This window comes from Apis laboriosa, unplaced genomic scaffold, assembly GCF_014066325.1.
Source record: "Apis laboriosa isolate Shangri-la unplaced genomic scaffold, ASM1406632v1 scaffold1_cov151, whole genome shotgun sequence".
NCBI classification, from domain to species: Eukaryota; Metazoa; Arthropoda; class Insecta; order Hymenoptera; family Apidae; genus Apis; species Apis laboriosa.
Window position 1 is genome coordinate 4531409 of NW_025222279.1, and position 15044 is coordinate 4546452.

At 21.9% G+C, this 15044-nt stretch overlaps 5 protein-coding genes across 7 annotated transcripts; 2 read left to right on the forward strand and 3 right to left on the reverse strand.

Moving 5' to 3' along the window:
* Positions 1 to 248: 248 nt before the first annotated feature.
* On the forward strand, positions 249 to 1312 carry LOC122712267 (60S ribosomal protein L27). Its single transcript, XM_043931771.1, has 4 exons — positions 249 to 272; positions 607 to 836; positions 1020 to 1156; positions 1232 to 1312. The coding sequence occupies exons 2-4, from the start codon at positions 618 to 620 to the stop codon at positions 1278 to 1280; spliced, it is 405 nt and encodes a 134-aa protein (XP_043787706.1). The 5' UTR covers positions 249 to 272; positions 607 to 617; the 3' UTR covers positions 1281 to 1312.
* A 325-nt stretch (positions 1313 to 1637) lies between these two features.
* LOC122712302 (dynactin subunit 2) lies at positions 1638 to 3854 on the reverse strand. Its single transcript, XM_043931837.1, has 9 exons — positions 3693 to 3854; positions 3374 to 3445; positions 3141 to 3274; positions 2964 to 3075; positions 2716 to 2867; positions 2403 to 2655; positions 2155 to 2331; positions 1954 to 2056; positions 1638 to 1874 (listed from the first exon to the last, which is right to left on the reverse strand). The coding sequence occupies exons 1-9, from the start codon at positions 3726 to 3728 to the stop codon at positions 1696 to 1698; spliced, it is 1218 nt and encodes a 405-aa protein (XP_043787772.1). The 5' UTR covers positions 3729 to 3854; the 3' UTR covers positions 1638 to 1695.
* A 1198-nt stretch (positions 3855 to 5052) lies between these two features.
* Positions 5053 to 6799, reverse strand: LOC122712279 (GDP-fucose protein O-fucosyltransferase 1). The gene is made up of 6 exons (XM_043931799.1): positions 6623 to 6799; positions 6383 to 6498; positions 6195 to 6318; positions 5772 to 6136; positions 5461 to 5697; positions 5053 to 5352 (listed from the first exon to the last, which is right to left on the reverse strand). The coding sequence occupies exons 1-6, from the start codon at positions 6726 to 6728 to the stop codon at positions 5149 to 5151; spliced, it is 1152 nt and encodes a 383-aa protein (XP_043787734.1). The 5' UTR covers positions 6729 to 6799; the 3' UTR covers positions 5053 to 5148.
* Positions 6800 to 7946: 1147 nt separating this feature from the next.
* On the reverse strand, positions 7947 to 13504 carry LOC122712232 (mediator of RNA polymerase II transcription subunit 15). Of its 2 annotated transcripts, XM_043931701.1 has the most exons (13): positions 13389 to 13504; positions 12921 to 13077; positions 12638 to 12725; positions 12437 to 12488; positions 12150 to 12344; positions 9869 to 10128; positions 9633 to 9791; positions 9403 to 9521; positions 9244 to 9326; positions 8974 to 9135; positions 8592 to 8877; positions 8407 to 8509; positions 7947 to 8337 (listed from the first exon to the last, which is right to left on the reverse strand). In XM_043931701.1, exons 2-13 carry the CDS (start codon positions 12980 to 12982, stop codon positions 8008 to 8010), a joined length of 1899 nt encoding a protein of 632 aa, XP_043787636.1. In that variant the 5' UTR covers positions 12983 to 13077; positions 13389 to 13504; the 3' UTR covers positions 7947 to 8007. The 2 variants fall into 2 exon arrangements, with proteins under 2 accessions (XP_043787636.1, XP_043787635.1); XM_043931700.1 differs by lacking the exons at positions 12150 to 12344; positions 12437 to 12488; positions 12638 to 12725; positions 12921 to 13077; positions 13389 to 13504 and adding an exon at positions 10986 to 11511.
* On the forward strand, positions 13422 to 14889 carry LOC122712235 (deubiquitinase OTUD6B). 2 transcript variants are annotated; one of them, XM_043931705.1, is made up of 4 exons: positions 13422 to 13590; positions 13779 to 14196; positions 14264 to 14483; positions 14556 to 14682. In XM_043931705.1, exons 1-4 carry the CDS (start codon positions 13521 to 13523, stop codon positions 14568 to 14570), a joined length of 723 nt encoding a protein of 240 aa, XP_043787640.1. In that variant the 5' UTR covers positions 13422 to 13520; the 3' UTR covers positions 14571 to 14682. The 2 variants fall into 2 exon arrangements, with proteins under 2 accessions (XP_043787640.1, XP_043787639.1); XM_043931704.1 differs by having other exon boundaries at positions 13429 to 13590; positions 14575 to 14889.
* The last annotated feature ends 155 nt before the right edge of the window (positions 14890 to 15044 follow it).

The window sequence follows — 15044 nt, forward strand, 5'->3', positions numbered from 1 at the left end:
TTACCGGATGTAATAATACGACATCTGTAGGTTGAATTTTAAATATTGAACGGATAAGCAATTGAAAGTTAGGTTAACTTCCTTTTTTTCGGTGTGAAAAACTGTGAGGTGTGTAGTGCTTGTCATTACAGAAACTAATCCAAAAACATCGGGAAATAGAAAAATAATTTATTTGTATATATAATGTTGGTCTTAATATTGTTTATTCCGATATTTTTGGAATAGCAATGATTTTTCCAATTTTACAATTTTAATAATAATAATTTATTCTTGTAAGAGAATATATTGATATATATTTTTAAAATTTTGTTTATATTAAATTAAAATTAAAATAATTATTTAAATTTTAAGAATATCAAAAAATTAAAATTTTAAGAATATTAATTTTGTGTAAATTTATTTTTTTATTTTTTAGTATTTGTGATAAAGAAGAAGTTATGTGATATGTGTTTACAATTATGATTTTATCTGTGTTAAACAGATTTTGCTAAAAAAAAAATTAATAATATAATATAAATTATTACATATGAGTTTCATAATAAAACATTTATATTATAATTTTTAAATTAATTTTTTATTTTCTTATCATATCTTTGTCATATTTAGATATCTTCAAAATGGTGAAGATTATGAAAACAGGAAAAGTCGTATTGGTCCTTAGTGGCCGATATGCTGGAAGAAAAGCTATCATCATGCGTAACTATGATGATGGAACTACAGAAAAACAATATGGACATGCAATGGTAGCTGGTATTGATCGATATCCACGTAAAGTACACAAAAGAATGGGTAAAGCAAAGATTCACAAACGTTCTAAGATCAAACCATTTGTGAAAGTAAGTTTTATAAATTATTATTGAAAATTGAAAAAATCAATAATTATTTAATATCTTTAAACTTTTCTTATTAATTGTTAATATAATTTTTTTTTTTGGTTATATTAAATATTTTTTGTTACATTATATTTTGATGTACTAATATATTTATTGTAAATATAATTTAAATATATACAATTGTAGGTATTAAATTATAATCATTTGATGCCAACAAGATATACTGTAGATTTACATTGGGATAAAGTAACACCTAAAGATCTTAAAGATCCAATGAAACGCAAGAAGATACGATTTCAAACTCGTGTTAAATTTGAAGAAAAGTATATATATTTATATTAATTTTTTAATATTTATTGTATTTTATAAATTAACTTAATTTTATAATTTATTTTTAGGTACAAATCTGGTAAAAACAAATGGTTCTTCCAAAAATTACGGTTTTAATTAAATTTAAATAAATATAAAATTTACAAATATTTTAAATGTAATAATTCCCATTTATTCTCCTACTCCAGAATGAAAAAACAATTTTAATCTTTTTATATATATACTTGAAAAAAGCATGATTCTAATTTATTTTTAATTTATAATGTATACATTAATGAATTAGCCATCTTACTACGAGAATACAAAGATACTTAATTTATATTATTTTTAAAAAAAATATTTTTAAAAAATAATTTAAAAGATTCTGATAAAAATATTTTAAGAATATAATATATGATGGTGTATATTAAATGAATAATTTAAAAATACATTTAGAAAATATATATTAGTAAATAACATAATTTAATAAATATATACTAAAAAAATTGAAGCATCGTAACGAAAATTTCATATTTCATATTTTTATAAATTATCACTTGTTAAGTTTTTTAATACGTTCATCTAATGATTCTATATTATTTTTTATAATTTCTAAATTTGATGCAAAGCTTTCTTGAACTCCTTTTAAAAGAGATTTATTACTCTCCAAATCGGATGTTATTTGTGATTGTAATTCTTCTAAACGTATTAAAGATTTATTAAATGTAGCAGCTAAAAAGAAATATATTGAAAAAATAATATATATTTTTAAAACAAAAATATATGTAAAGTTTTTCTCATATTTAGATACCTTGTTGGTGAATGGTATTTAAAGCCAACATTCGATTTACAGTTTGTGGTAAAATTTGTGACATAGTTTCTGTCTGTTTCATGATATCATACATTTCTGAAATCTAAAAACAAAATTCGATTTTAATAAATTTTATTGGATTTCTAATTTCAAAATTTTACATAAATTATTATTTAACTATTTAAAAAAAAAATAACTTACTTTTTGTTCTTGTTCTGAATCTAATGTTAGTGCAGTTTTTTTCTGTGCAATATTATCCATCCTATGAATTAGTGTAGCTAATCGACTTTCAATTATATCTAATTGGTAAGTATCTAGTAATGCAGCTTTTGCTCCTAATTCTTGAAGAGCTTCCATTACTCCTTGACCTTTGAGATTCTATAAAAAAATTTATTGTTTATATAATATTAAATTATTATAATTATGTAAAAAATAATCACATCATATACCTGTGAAAATTTGGAAAGTTTATCACTAGTTGTTCCAATGACACTTTCTAAATTGCAAAGCCTTTGTTCAAGTAATGCAATTCTTGCTGCTTCTTGCATTCTTGCTTTTTCTGGAAGATACATCATCTGATACTTGAGTACACCAGGTTCTGTTTTATTAGTTTTATCATCTTTTATATTTTGCACTTTTGAATCAGTATCAGAAGTAAGAATACTAGTTTGCTTGAATGCTTCTATTTGTGATATCAATTGTCTAAAATATTCATTAATAAAAATTTTCATTCAATATTTCATTATTATAACATAAACTTACTTCATTCTTGTGCCTTGTGGATCAGACAGAGTAGCAACAAGATCAGCTCCAAGACATTCTTCTAATTTTAAGGAATCTAATTGTTTTTCTAGAAGTTGTACTTGAGAAATCACACCAGCAACAGATTTTACTTCATCTTCTCCCATTTTTTCCTATTTCATAAGTAAAAGTGAAATATATATATTTTTTTTATTAAATAAAATAATAAATTAAATAAATAAATAAATAAAAACAAATAAATTAAATACTTTTAAATCATTCACTTCTTCATATAATTCTTTAATTTCACATTGTAAACGCTGATATTTTTGAATAAGGGTTTCTTTTTCTCCTTCTCCAGGTAATTCCCAATCTCCAAATCTAAAATTTATATCTTTCAATATATACAATTTATTTTTTATATTTATTTACCGAAAAAAATTTACTTATAGCCAGTTCTTGGTTTGAGTGATACTCGATCTGAAAAATCAACTCCTTTGCTGATAACATGTTTATTTTTAAATTTATTAAATGCTTCTGTGGCACTAATATGTAACTTTTCTATAGAATCTGTTTCATCCTAAAAATATAAATATTCATACTATTAAATAATGTAACATATAATAAATATATTATAAATAATCTTCACATAATACACATAATACATATAATATTATACCTCAGGATAAAGTTGAAATTGTTCTGATTCTGGTAAATCAGTAGTTTCATAAACATCAACTTGATCATATGCCTATAAATACAATAAAAATATCAAAATATCATGTACATTCAATGCAACATAATTATAGAATATTAAATAAAATTATACCAAATCTTTATTTCATTTTTATTGAAATTTTATATTTGATAAATTCTGTGTTCATTTTGTATTAAATTATATACATATATATACATGTATGTATAATATAATAATAAATATATATATATATATAATAAAGTTACATCAATATAATTTTGACATTATATGAAATACTTACAATTCCAGGTAAATCAGCATATTTAGGATCAGCCATTTTTCGCGATTAAATTAAAAAAAGTTACTAATGTTTAAATTAGTTTATTTATCCAAAAAATTTAATCTTTTAATAATAATTTATAATAAAATAATATTAATATAAAGTATTAAGATTTTGTTCGAATATATCGTAAATTGTCACTGAACACTTTACATATATTTTATGTTCATACGACTTGCACGATATCTTCTAGCAAGTATCGGCACTATATGAAAAAGTGGTAATTTTAAATAATGATAAATGATAAAATATGTATTTTTTCTACTCCTTTTATTAGAAAAATAAATAAATATCATAATAATAATAAAATTAAAATAAATATACTATTAAATTTTTCTTTTCGATTTAATAACATTAATAAATTTAATTGTTATCATTATAATATTATATTTGATGATAATATATTTTAAAAATTAAACTATAAAAATATAGAGTATATTGTAATTTTATTTTAATAATATATTGCTTTTAATATTATGTATTAATTAAATTTATAAGATTATTAAACCAATATAATTCCATATATAAATTTATTATATTTTATATATTTAATTACAATATTTTATTTTATTTAATTTTAAGTAGTATTTAAAATTATTTATTATAAAAATGTAGGTTATCATATTATCAATTTATCATATTTTATAATTTGATTTAATTAAAATTTTTCTATCTTATATGATAATAATTTGTTCAAAAATATAAAAAATACAAATTTTAATCGTTATTTTATAATTTATAAAAAAACAATTAAAACTTTATTCACTAAATAATATATATTTATATTTATTGACATTTAGAAATGTAATAATTTATATATTCTAGATATTCTATGAAATTGCATTTTTTATATGTTATCATTCAATTGTTTCTGAAAACTATAAATGTTATATTATGTTATATTAATTTCTATCGACTAATTTTAAATTTTTTCATATTTATTTTATATTTTTATATTAATATCTTATTATTTTTTTTTCAAATCATTATTTTCAAAACATTAATTTTAAAAAATTTATAAATTCTTTGAAAATGTTGCATGTTCAACATAAGAAAACTAAATATTAATTAACTAAATATTAAAAACTAAATATTAATTAACTATGTTGACATTGTTAACATTTATATACATATATTTTTATTTTATCGTTTCATTATTATAAAAATATTATTTTTGAAAAAAATGTAATTTTATATAATTTCTTTAATAAAATATAAAATATAATATATAATATATATATAATATAAAATATAATATAAAATAATATATGTAGAAGTTTTTTGCTATCTATAATATATGAAAAATGATTCATGTAAAAATTGTAAATAATTTAAATAAATTATTTAAAATTTTATTCTTGTTGAATAAATAAAAATGGAGTGTATAAAGAATAAATGAAAGTAATTAAAAATTACATTACAATTCTTCATGTATAATATAAGATGAAGATCTTTCTGAGGGAAAACCCCAAAAAAATGTAGGATACCCTTTAATTTCTCTTTCTCTTGCAACAAAAGCTGAGAAGGAAGATATACAATTTCCTATAAAATAATTTGCTCTTCCAAGAATAGTTAAATCTAAGTGAGGTGAGGCTGGTGGGTCTTGTTTAAAAACTGGAACCTGTAATAAATGTTGAATGTTTATATCCAAAATAAAAATTAACTGCTTTTAAATATTTTTATATTAACTAATTATTAAATTAATTAATTTTATTAACTAATATCTTACTTCCATTCGTGTTAAGGCTTTAGTAAGTTCTTCAATCATATAATTATTATCAGAAGCTACAAATACTGATTTGATATTACTACCATTGCGAATAACTCGTTTTAGATGACGCACTATTAAATCAAATGATGGTAAACACATAGCAGAAGTTGCTTTACCACGTTCGTTTCGATATCCAAGACATTGTGGAGCAGCAAAAAGATTTGGTGTGCTGGATATAAATTCACAAGCACGAACCTATAGAATATAAATTACTTTTTAAAATTTATAATATATTCAAAATATATTTTGAATATTTATAAAATAAATACCCAATCAATTCCATTACGTAAATGAATTCCTACAAATGCTCCTTTTGGTAATTTTTGTTTTATAAATGTTTTTGCTTTATTTAACATATCTATATTCCATTCCACATATTTATGTAATCTCTTATTTTCTAATTGAACAGGAAAACTTGCAGGTGCACCTGTAAATGCTAATACTGGCCAATGTAAAGCAGGATATTGTTTTTTCCATTGTATTGCCATATCTGTATGATAAACATCATAATGAAGAGGACCATAAAATTCTGATTTAACAAAATCTATATTATATGTATCCCAAAATGGGCCAAATGGATTTCCATCTTTAGCATTACATGAATCTCCTTTTCCACGTGCAGAATAACAGAAAGCTAAGGAAAACAATATGTTAAATTTATTTTATTTTTAAACTTAACATTTAAAACTTACATACTCTTTCCTTAGGCTGCCATATTCTTGGTGCAATATCTTGTATAAAATCTTCCATTAATAATGCTTTATGATAGTATTGAACTTGTGAAACATTAAAATATGTGTCAAATGGGACTTGTATCTGTAAAAAATATGGATAAAATTATTCATATTTTATAAAATATTAAATATTATTTTTTACAAACAGATCTAGTTTCTCCAGTTCTGTATTCAACCCATGGTGGTAAAACTAAAGTACGATTTAGCGCTTTTGCAAATCCTAAAGCGCCTAAAAAATGATCTGCTTGATTTCCAAATCGTCCTACAAATTATAAATAAATTTATAATTTTAACGAATTATTATTTTTTTAATCATTTTCTGTAATTAATTATTATTAAATTATTATAATTAATTATTTAAAATCTAAAAAAAATCTATATCTTACCCATACAAGGACAATAAACAATATATCCATTTGTATCAATATCAAAATCTTCACAATATGTGCTATAAAATTTGGTTAATAATAAAATGAAAATAATACTGAACATTGCAATAGAATTTTTTTTATTTATTCTATTTAATTATAAATAATTTGTTAATTAAAATGTTATAAGTTAAAAATATAATTTAATTAATTATTTTATTAATTATTATTTTTATACATATCCACTATTACTATGGATACGTGCATTGATTACTGCAAACATAGAAGAGTTTACAAAACCATGTTGAAAACCATGTTATATATAATAAAATAGAGACATTACATGTGTTTTAATATTAATTTTATCATAAGCGAAAATATTTAATATTTTCAAAAATATTTAATAGAATTATAGATAAGATATAATATATATATATATATATATGCTTTTTTGTGTGTTGTTTTTATTGGATTTTTTATAATTGAAATTAAATAAAATGATCTCTGTTTTTCTTCTATTTATTTTTTTTGTATATTTTGCTCTTGGCGCGCAACCATAAAATATCAAACACATTTTTTTTTTAAATTACATATATCTTAATTTTTAATGTGTAGAAATTATACAGGAATTTATATACACACCTAAAAATGTTGAAACATATCTAACTGAAGATTCCTGAAGTAATTTTAAGCAACATTTTTCTTTGAAAAAATTTTTGTTGCCTTTATTAATAAATTATTAATAAAAAAATATTGGCCAATCACGAAGCATGTAGCCTTTTTAAATAACAGTAGCATTAGTTATGTGCCATCGACAAATACGAACAAATTCAACATACTTTGAAGAAAGTATGTTAAATATTATATTTATTTATTTATTCATTGTTTGTGATATAATTCGATGTAATTTTTATCGATAATAGAATATTTGTTATATTAATAGCATGTAATCAGCTACTATTGCAATTTGATTAAATTATCTCTTTATGCGTTCTATAATTGATCAGTTTTTTGTAATAATTCATTAATAAGGCCATGTGAGAAAAAGAAAATATTGCTTGAAATTATCTTTGTAATTTACGAATGTTTCAATATTTTTGGAATATTCTGTATATAAAATCTGATTATTTAAATACTTTAAGATTAAATTTTCTAAGAAGTGATTAAAGGATATAATATTAAAATTAAAAATATGCATGTAATATATTAATAAAAAATATATATTAATATTAATTTAAGTTATATATTGATTTAAAATTATATTCAATTAATCAATATTAAAATTGATTCAAATCAAAGTTTCAAAAAATAATAAATAGGGTAAAATTAAATAAAAACATAGTTTATAATTACTTTATATTTATAAAATATTTTTTAAATACTTTAATATATGCAGAGTTATATTATAAACCCATTAATACAGTACTAGCAGTAATAGGAATTTGTGAAGGTGCACTAGCTTGTCTCACACTCATTTCCCAAGTATCTAATAATTGAGATACAGAAAAACGTCGAGGAAGTTTTGTTATACGTGCATTTAGAGCTTTCTGAACTGCGCAAAGAAATGTTGTGGCATATTCATGAGGTGCCATTACACAACGGGGAGGCGTCAATGGATAATCAGCAGGAACTGTCACTGAGACAGGTGGAACACATGGAAGATGACGATCATCCAACCAACATATCAATTGAATGCATTTTGATCCAGTTTGTTGTGCTGGATCCAAACTGACCTATATATATGTATGTTTAAATACATATTACAAAGTTTTAAATTGCAAAGAAAAATTGATTATATGTACCTTAAATCGTTGATCTAATCGAGCTATTTCTCCTTGTAATACATCTGGTATTTCACTAGGAGATTCTTCTATTTTTTGTTTTTTTAGTGGTTGTGGTAAATTTCTAATTGTAAAAATAAAGTTTTATGAGATTATGCTTGCAATACGATCAATCACAAATTATATATCAAATTAATATCACTTACTTTATTTCTGGACCAAATAAAGCTTCTAAACAGGGACCAAAAGTACGTTGTAATGTATGATTTACCACTGGACTCTGAAGATGTGTGCTTACTGCTTCTAAAAGTGGACTGAAGAAATGATGTTCTTTTAACGTTGTAACTGGAGGCCCAACACTAGCATCACTTCTTTTAAAATCTACTTTTTCGAGGACTACTTCACATTTTAATAATGTATCTAAAGGCATTCGTTTACTAGGATTCGATAGAATTTCTAAAAGTTTCTTCATTTTGCTTAATTTATCAACATCTGTTAAATAAAGAAATCAAATAATGATTATCTACATAGAAATGATTGAGATTAATATTAATAGTTAATATTAATAATATTAGTAAAATTATTTACTTCCTTCATTTCCCATTTTAGCAATCATTCTTCGTAGAGGTTCTACATATTTACTTAATTGTTTAACTTTGTCTCTGTAAGCTTGATCTTCTTGTTGTGGACTTGGGGTAGCTCCCACACCTCCAGGAGTGTTCAAGGAACTGCTAGGAGATGGTGCCATACCTAATTTAATATAAATTTTATATTTTTATTTTAGATGCGTTTTAGAATAAATAATTTGTAAAAACTAATCTATAAAAATCTATAAAAACTAATTTAACATGTACATACCTACAGATCGTTGTGGTCCTGCCATCATAGCATGTTGTGGACTAGGTGAAGGAACTAATGCTGGTGATGCTACCATTTGATTACTATAAAATTTATTGTATAACTTTAATTTTCAAATTTGAACATTTATTTGATATTTAAACATTTAAAAAAATATACCTTGATGGTGCACCTAAACCAGCAGGACTTGGAGCAGATGGTGATGGACTTTGACCTAAAAATTGAGTTGGTGTAACATTTCGAGGCCCAGGAAAACCAGCATTTATCATTTCACCTTGCTAAAAATAAAAATATATAAAAATATTTATAATGAAATTTATATATTATATATATTATATATACATTATATGTATATATTATATATATATATTATCTTATTATTTATATACCTTTCTTTGCATGTGACTTAACTGCTGTTGCATTTGACCAGGACCTAATTGTCCTGGAGCAATCTGATTCATTTGTTGTGGCAAATTTGTTTGGATTCCACTTATAGATCCAGTAATTTGATTATTTATTTGATTAGATAGTTGACTTTGCATTTGAGTCTAAAATATATAATTTCATTTATATTTATTATATACATATAAAAAAAAGATTTATATTCTTTTTAATAAATACGTACTTGCATATTCTGCTGCATTTGTCCTGAATTGATTTGTGTCATTTGATTGGGAACCATTTGATTCATTTGTTGAGACATATTTCCTTGACCCATTGAATTCATTTGTGTTAACATTGAATTAGTTTGCATAGTTTGAATTGGACCCATGTGATTCATTGGACCACTTGTTTGAGCAGGCATCATACCCATACCTGGTATTTTATTTTGCATACTCTGCATGGTTATAGGTTGTCCAGGACGTTGATTTAAACTTTGTAATACTAAAACAATTGATAATATAAAAAAATAGTTATATAATTATTTTATCATATTATTATACTTTTATATTTTAGTAAGATTTACAGTAGAAATATATGAAAAAGATCATTTGAATAAAAATATAATGACATAATAAAATAATTAATTTAATGAATAAAATGATACTATTATTTCTTAATTTTTTAAATATATTTTTCAATATATATATTTATTTTAATATATAATGTCTTCATTTATAATAGTTTGTATATTTAAATTATAACATAGGAGAATAAAAAGATTACAATTCAATAAAATATTTAACAATCTTATTAAATTAAAATATAAAACAATTGCAAACTTAAATATAAATTTAATAAAAAAATATAATATATTTGTATGTATATGATATATTTTAAATGAAATGTATTACACGATTAAGATAGTGATTTTTCATCAAAAGAAAAATTTTCATCCATAAACAATTTAAACGCTTCCATTAAAGGGAAATCAAAAAATATTTTTAGCTTTTTTTCTAATTTAGTTATACATATTTCTTTTTGTTGTGTTAATACATTATTTTTATATATATATTCATATGAAAGATTATCAGTTTTAAAATTAATATCTAATACTATTTCTAGAATAATAATATCTTGTAGGCTTGTTTTTTCTATGAATTTTGGCCAAGCATTTTCTTTTAGCATTATTTTGATATTGGTCAAAGATTTATTTACTTCAAACTCTGTATCTTTGTGAATTTCTTTTATATTTTCAATCATTTTATATATATATTCTAATCTTTGTACAAAAATTTCCAATGAATTTTTTATTTTACGTATCATTTTAAGAATATTTGGCGTAGTAGGATTATAAGTACCTCTTTTTACTTTATTCTCAAGTGTTATTACATCTGGAAGGCGACTGTGCCCTAAACTAATGTACCATTTACGCAATAGTTTAATATAAACAAATGTTATTTTAAATTTGATGCCTGGTATATGAGTTTCATCTATACCAGGTTTATAAATATAACATACTTGATTATCTGTTAAATTAACTTCCATACCACATTGCTCTTTAATCTCTGTTGCAAGATTTATTTGTTCACGTATTGTAAATTTCCAAGATTCATGTAATAATTCTTCATCATTTCTACGTTCAATGTATTTATAAAATTGAGCATGAGATGGTGATTTTGTTAAAATTTCATGTGTATTTGAATTATCAGAATCATAAGCAGCTTCACTTTCTATAGAACTTTCATATTGTGAGTAATACATATTAGTTAATTTAGACATTTTTTGTTTCTTTTTAAAGAGTTAATTTAATAAATTTTTATAATGATAATGATTAGGTTAAGTTCCTATTAAATTTCTATTAATAAAAAAAATATATTATTTAAGTTTTCTTTCTTTTTCTTTTTTTGTTCTAATTAATATTTATATAATATATTTACATAATATACTTATATAATCATCAGAATAATTTGTGTTAGAAGTAAAAGTTTTAGTTACAATTGACTATAGTAAAGCTTTCTAAAGACATACATATCTTATACAGTTTTTATCACTTGAAAGATTTCATATTTATATGTTTTATGCATTGAATACTATATATATGTCGAGAAATATATAAGGTGTTTCAATAATTTAGTTAAATTAGAATGAAAATTATTTTATATAATGCAATATAATGTATTTTGATTTTTTCTTTTTTTAAAAAATGATTATTGTATTTAATAAATTATTACAATTTGCAATCAGAAAAATTTAGACATAACTATAACTTTATTATATAGCTATATTACTTGCATAGAATTATAATGAAAATAAATAATTATTTTACTTTTTTAAAAATAAATAATTATAGCTAGCTTGCAGAATAATTGAAAAGTGGTTTAGATATAAATGTATTTTATTAACTATATTCTTAATTATTAAAAAAAAAATTTTTGAAAAAAAATTTTTTTTTCAATAATAGATGCTATTATTTAACATTCTTTTTTCTTTTATCATAACATCACAAAAAAAAATATACTTACAATTAGTAGCAGTGTTTGTAGGTGGTTGTGGAATTATTCCTTGAGGATTGGATCCTGGTCCACTCATATTCATCATTTGATTATTTCCAGTTCCTTGACGTGCTAATGTTTGTAATGCTCCAATTGGATCAGGCATTCCTTGATTTCCAGAACAAGCTGTACCTGATGCAGTACCTCCTGTACCTTTTTTAGTATCTATCATAAAAATATATGACATTATAAATAGTCAATTATTTAAATTTATGGTAAAACTAACTATTTTATATAAATTAAAATATTTATATTACTTAATTCTCTGACATGTAGAATTAATCTAGCCACAAAACCTAGATATTCTTCCTGCAAATAAATGAACTTATTATTAGTAAAAATAATAATTTTATTTTTAATTTGAAAGATAAATAATATATTTATTCTTCAAAATTTTTACATATTATATTTATTAGATTTAATAATTAATTTATAATTAATAATTTTAAAACACAAACCTTAGTTTTTGCTTTTTGGAAAACATGATTTTCCATTTCAATACTATTTTTTGCAGTAGGCATCCCAGACATTTGTACAGCTTCATCTCTATAAAATATTTTTAATAAATATAAAAATATTTATTTTTTATTTATTTATATATATAAATTTATTCTTCTATTTTTATAAAAACATAAAATATTATAAATAATTTTTAATTTTTTTATAATGTAGATTATTTTAATTATGTTAAAATAAAGAAATATTTTACCATTTATAATTTTTTGACATAAATTAACTTACATTTTCGCAATTACACTTTGTCGAAAACTTTGTGTTCTCCAAGAATTTTCATCTGTTGCCATTTTTAATGTTCAATAATTAAATCAACAATCGAAGCAATTACACAACCTTCTTTTATCACGGTAACAGTACGACTAACATATCACTAACTGAAAGCCTGTTTTTATAGTTTGAAACATAAAGGTATTAGTATATAAAGATAAATAGCTTCCTTAATCATGTTTCTATGAAAATGAAGATTACTTTATGATATTACATGAGAGATTAAAATCTATTCGATATATTTAAATTAATATTTAAAATAATTATAAAATTACGAATGAAAAAATTAGATATATTAAATAAATTAAGTTAATTAATTTTTTATTTAATAACAAATTTTGAATTTTTTCTCAAAAATAAATGGACTCAATATACAATAATTTTTAAATATTTAGTTAAAATAAAAAGAAGATATTTAAGACTTACCTAATTTCATATCGAAAGTAGAAATTGATTCATGAAAATGCTATGATGTATCGGTATCAGTTTATCATGTCAGTACTTTATATCCTAACCTTAAAATAAATATATAATTTTTAAATAACCTCTAAATTAAGAATGGCAGAATTAGAATTAACGGAAAAAGAATTAACACAAAGACATAAAAAAGAACGGAAAGAATTACAAGGTAATAAAATTAAACAATTTTGAATTATGAAATATTTTTAATTAATTATTAATAATATGTTCTTCAATGTAAAATTATTTATAATTTAATATTGCGTGTATATAAATTTTTTTATAAAAAATATTTTATTATATTAACTATCTAAAAATTTTAATTATAATTTTTGTATTTTATATTTTAAATTTTAGCACAAATACAAATACTAAAAAAGTCAATTTGTAAGGGTGATAAGAAAAAGAAAAAAGAGGTAACTGAAGAAATCAATCGCTTAGAAGAAGCTTTAGATAAAAAACAAGAAGAAGAATTAACTATATGGAAAGTCACACATCTTAATATCAATAATGTGGAAAATGAAAATATAGAAAATAGTAATAGTAACGAAAGCACAAAAGATAATAAACAATATGAACAACCAATACAGAGAGTTTCAAAAGCTCAAAAAAGGAGAGATAAAAAAGCAAATGCTGAAAGAGAACGTAATCAAAGAATCATAGAACAAGAAGCATTAAATGTTTTCGGAAAAAGGAATGTAGAATTGCAAACTATTAAAAAAATTCTTTGTGAACGTGGTCTAATGATTTATGAGATTCCAAGTGATGGCCATTGGTAAGTTTACTAACTTATAATTATACAATGTTATTCATATTTTTGATTACTATATTAATTTTTTCAGTTTGTATAATGCTGTTGCACATCAATTAAAAATTATAGGAGAGACACCATTAAATTTTCATGAACTCAGATCAAAAACTGCTATATATTTAAGAGAAAATATGAATGAATTTTTACCATTTATTTCTAATCCAGATTCTGATGATTTTCTCTCACCAGAACAGTATGAAAAATATTGTGATGATGTGGCAGATACAAGTGCATGGGGTGGAGCTATTGAAGTAAGTTAAAATAAAAACAAAATATTTATAATTTTCTGATAAATATTTATATTTAAAAATTATTGTATTAAGTTATTTTTTTTTTAAATAGTTACAAGTCCTTTCACATGTATTAAAATGTCCAATAGAAGTTATTCAGGCATCAGGTGCACCATATGTTATTGGTGATAATTATAATAATGAAAAGAAAATGATATTAACTTATCATCGGCATATGTATGAATTAGGTGCTCATTATAATTCTGTTACAAAATATGTTAAAGAAGAAGAAAGCTGATAAAAATGGACTTTATATTTTGCTAATGTTAACAAGAAGAGAAGTTAAGCATGTTTTGTAACACTTTTTACTATGATAAAATATCATGAACTATTCAAAGCTGCCACAATTTAAATGTCCAGGAAACATATCAATTTTAAATTAATAATTCAACGTTTCTCTGGCAACTTTAACTAATATACATTTAAAAATCTATAATTTTTATTAATAGTAAGTTAGATTTAAGATAATAAGAATTAATAAGTCTTCCTTTGTGGTTTTTTTGTAAATGATTATTGCGCTAT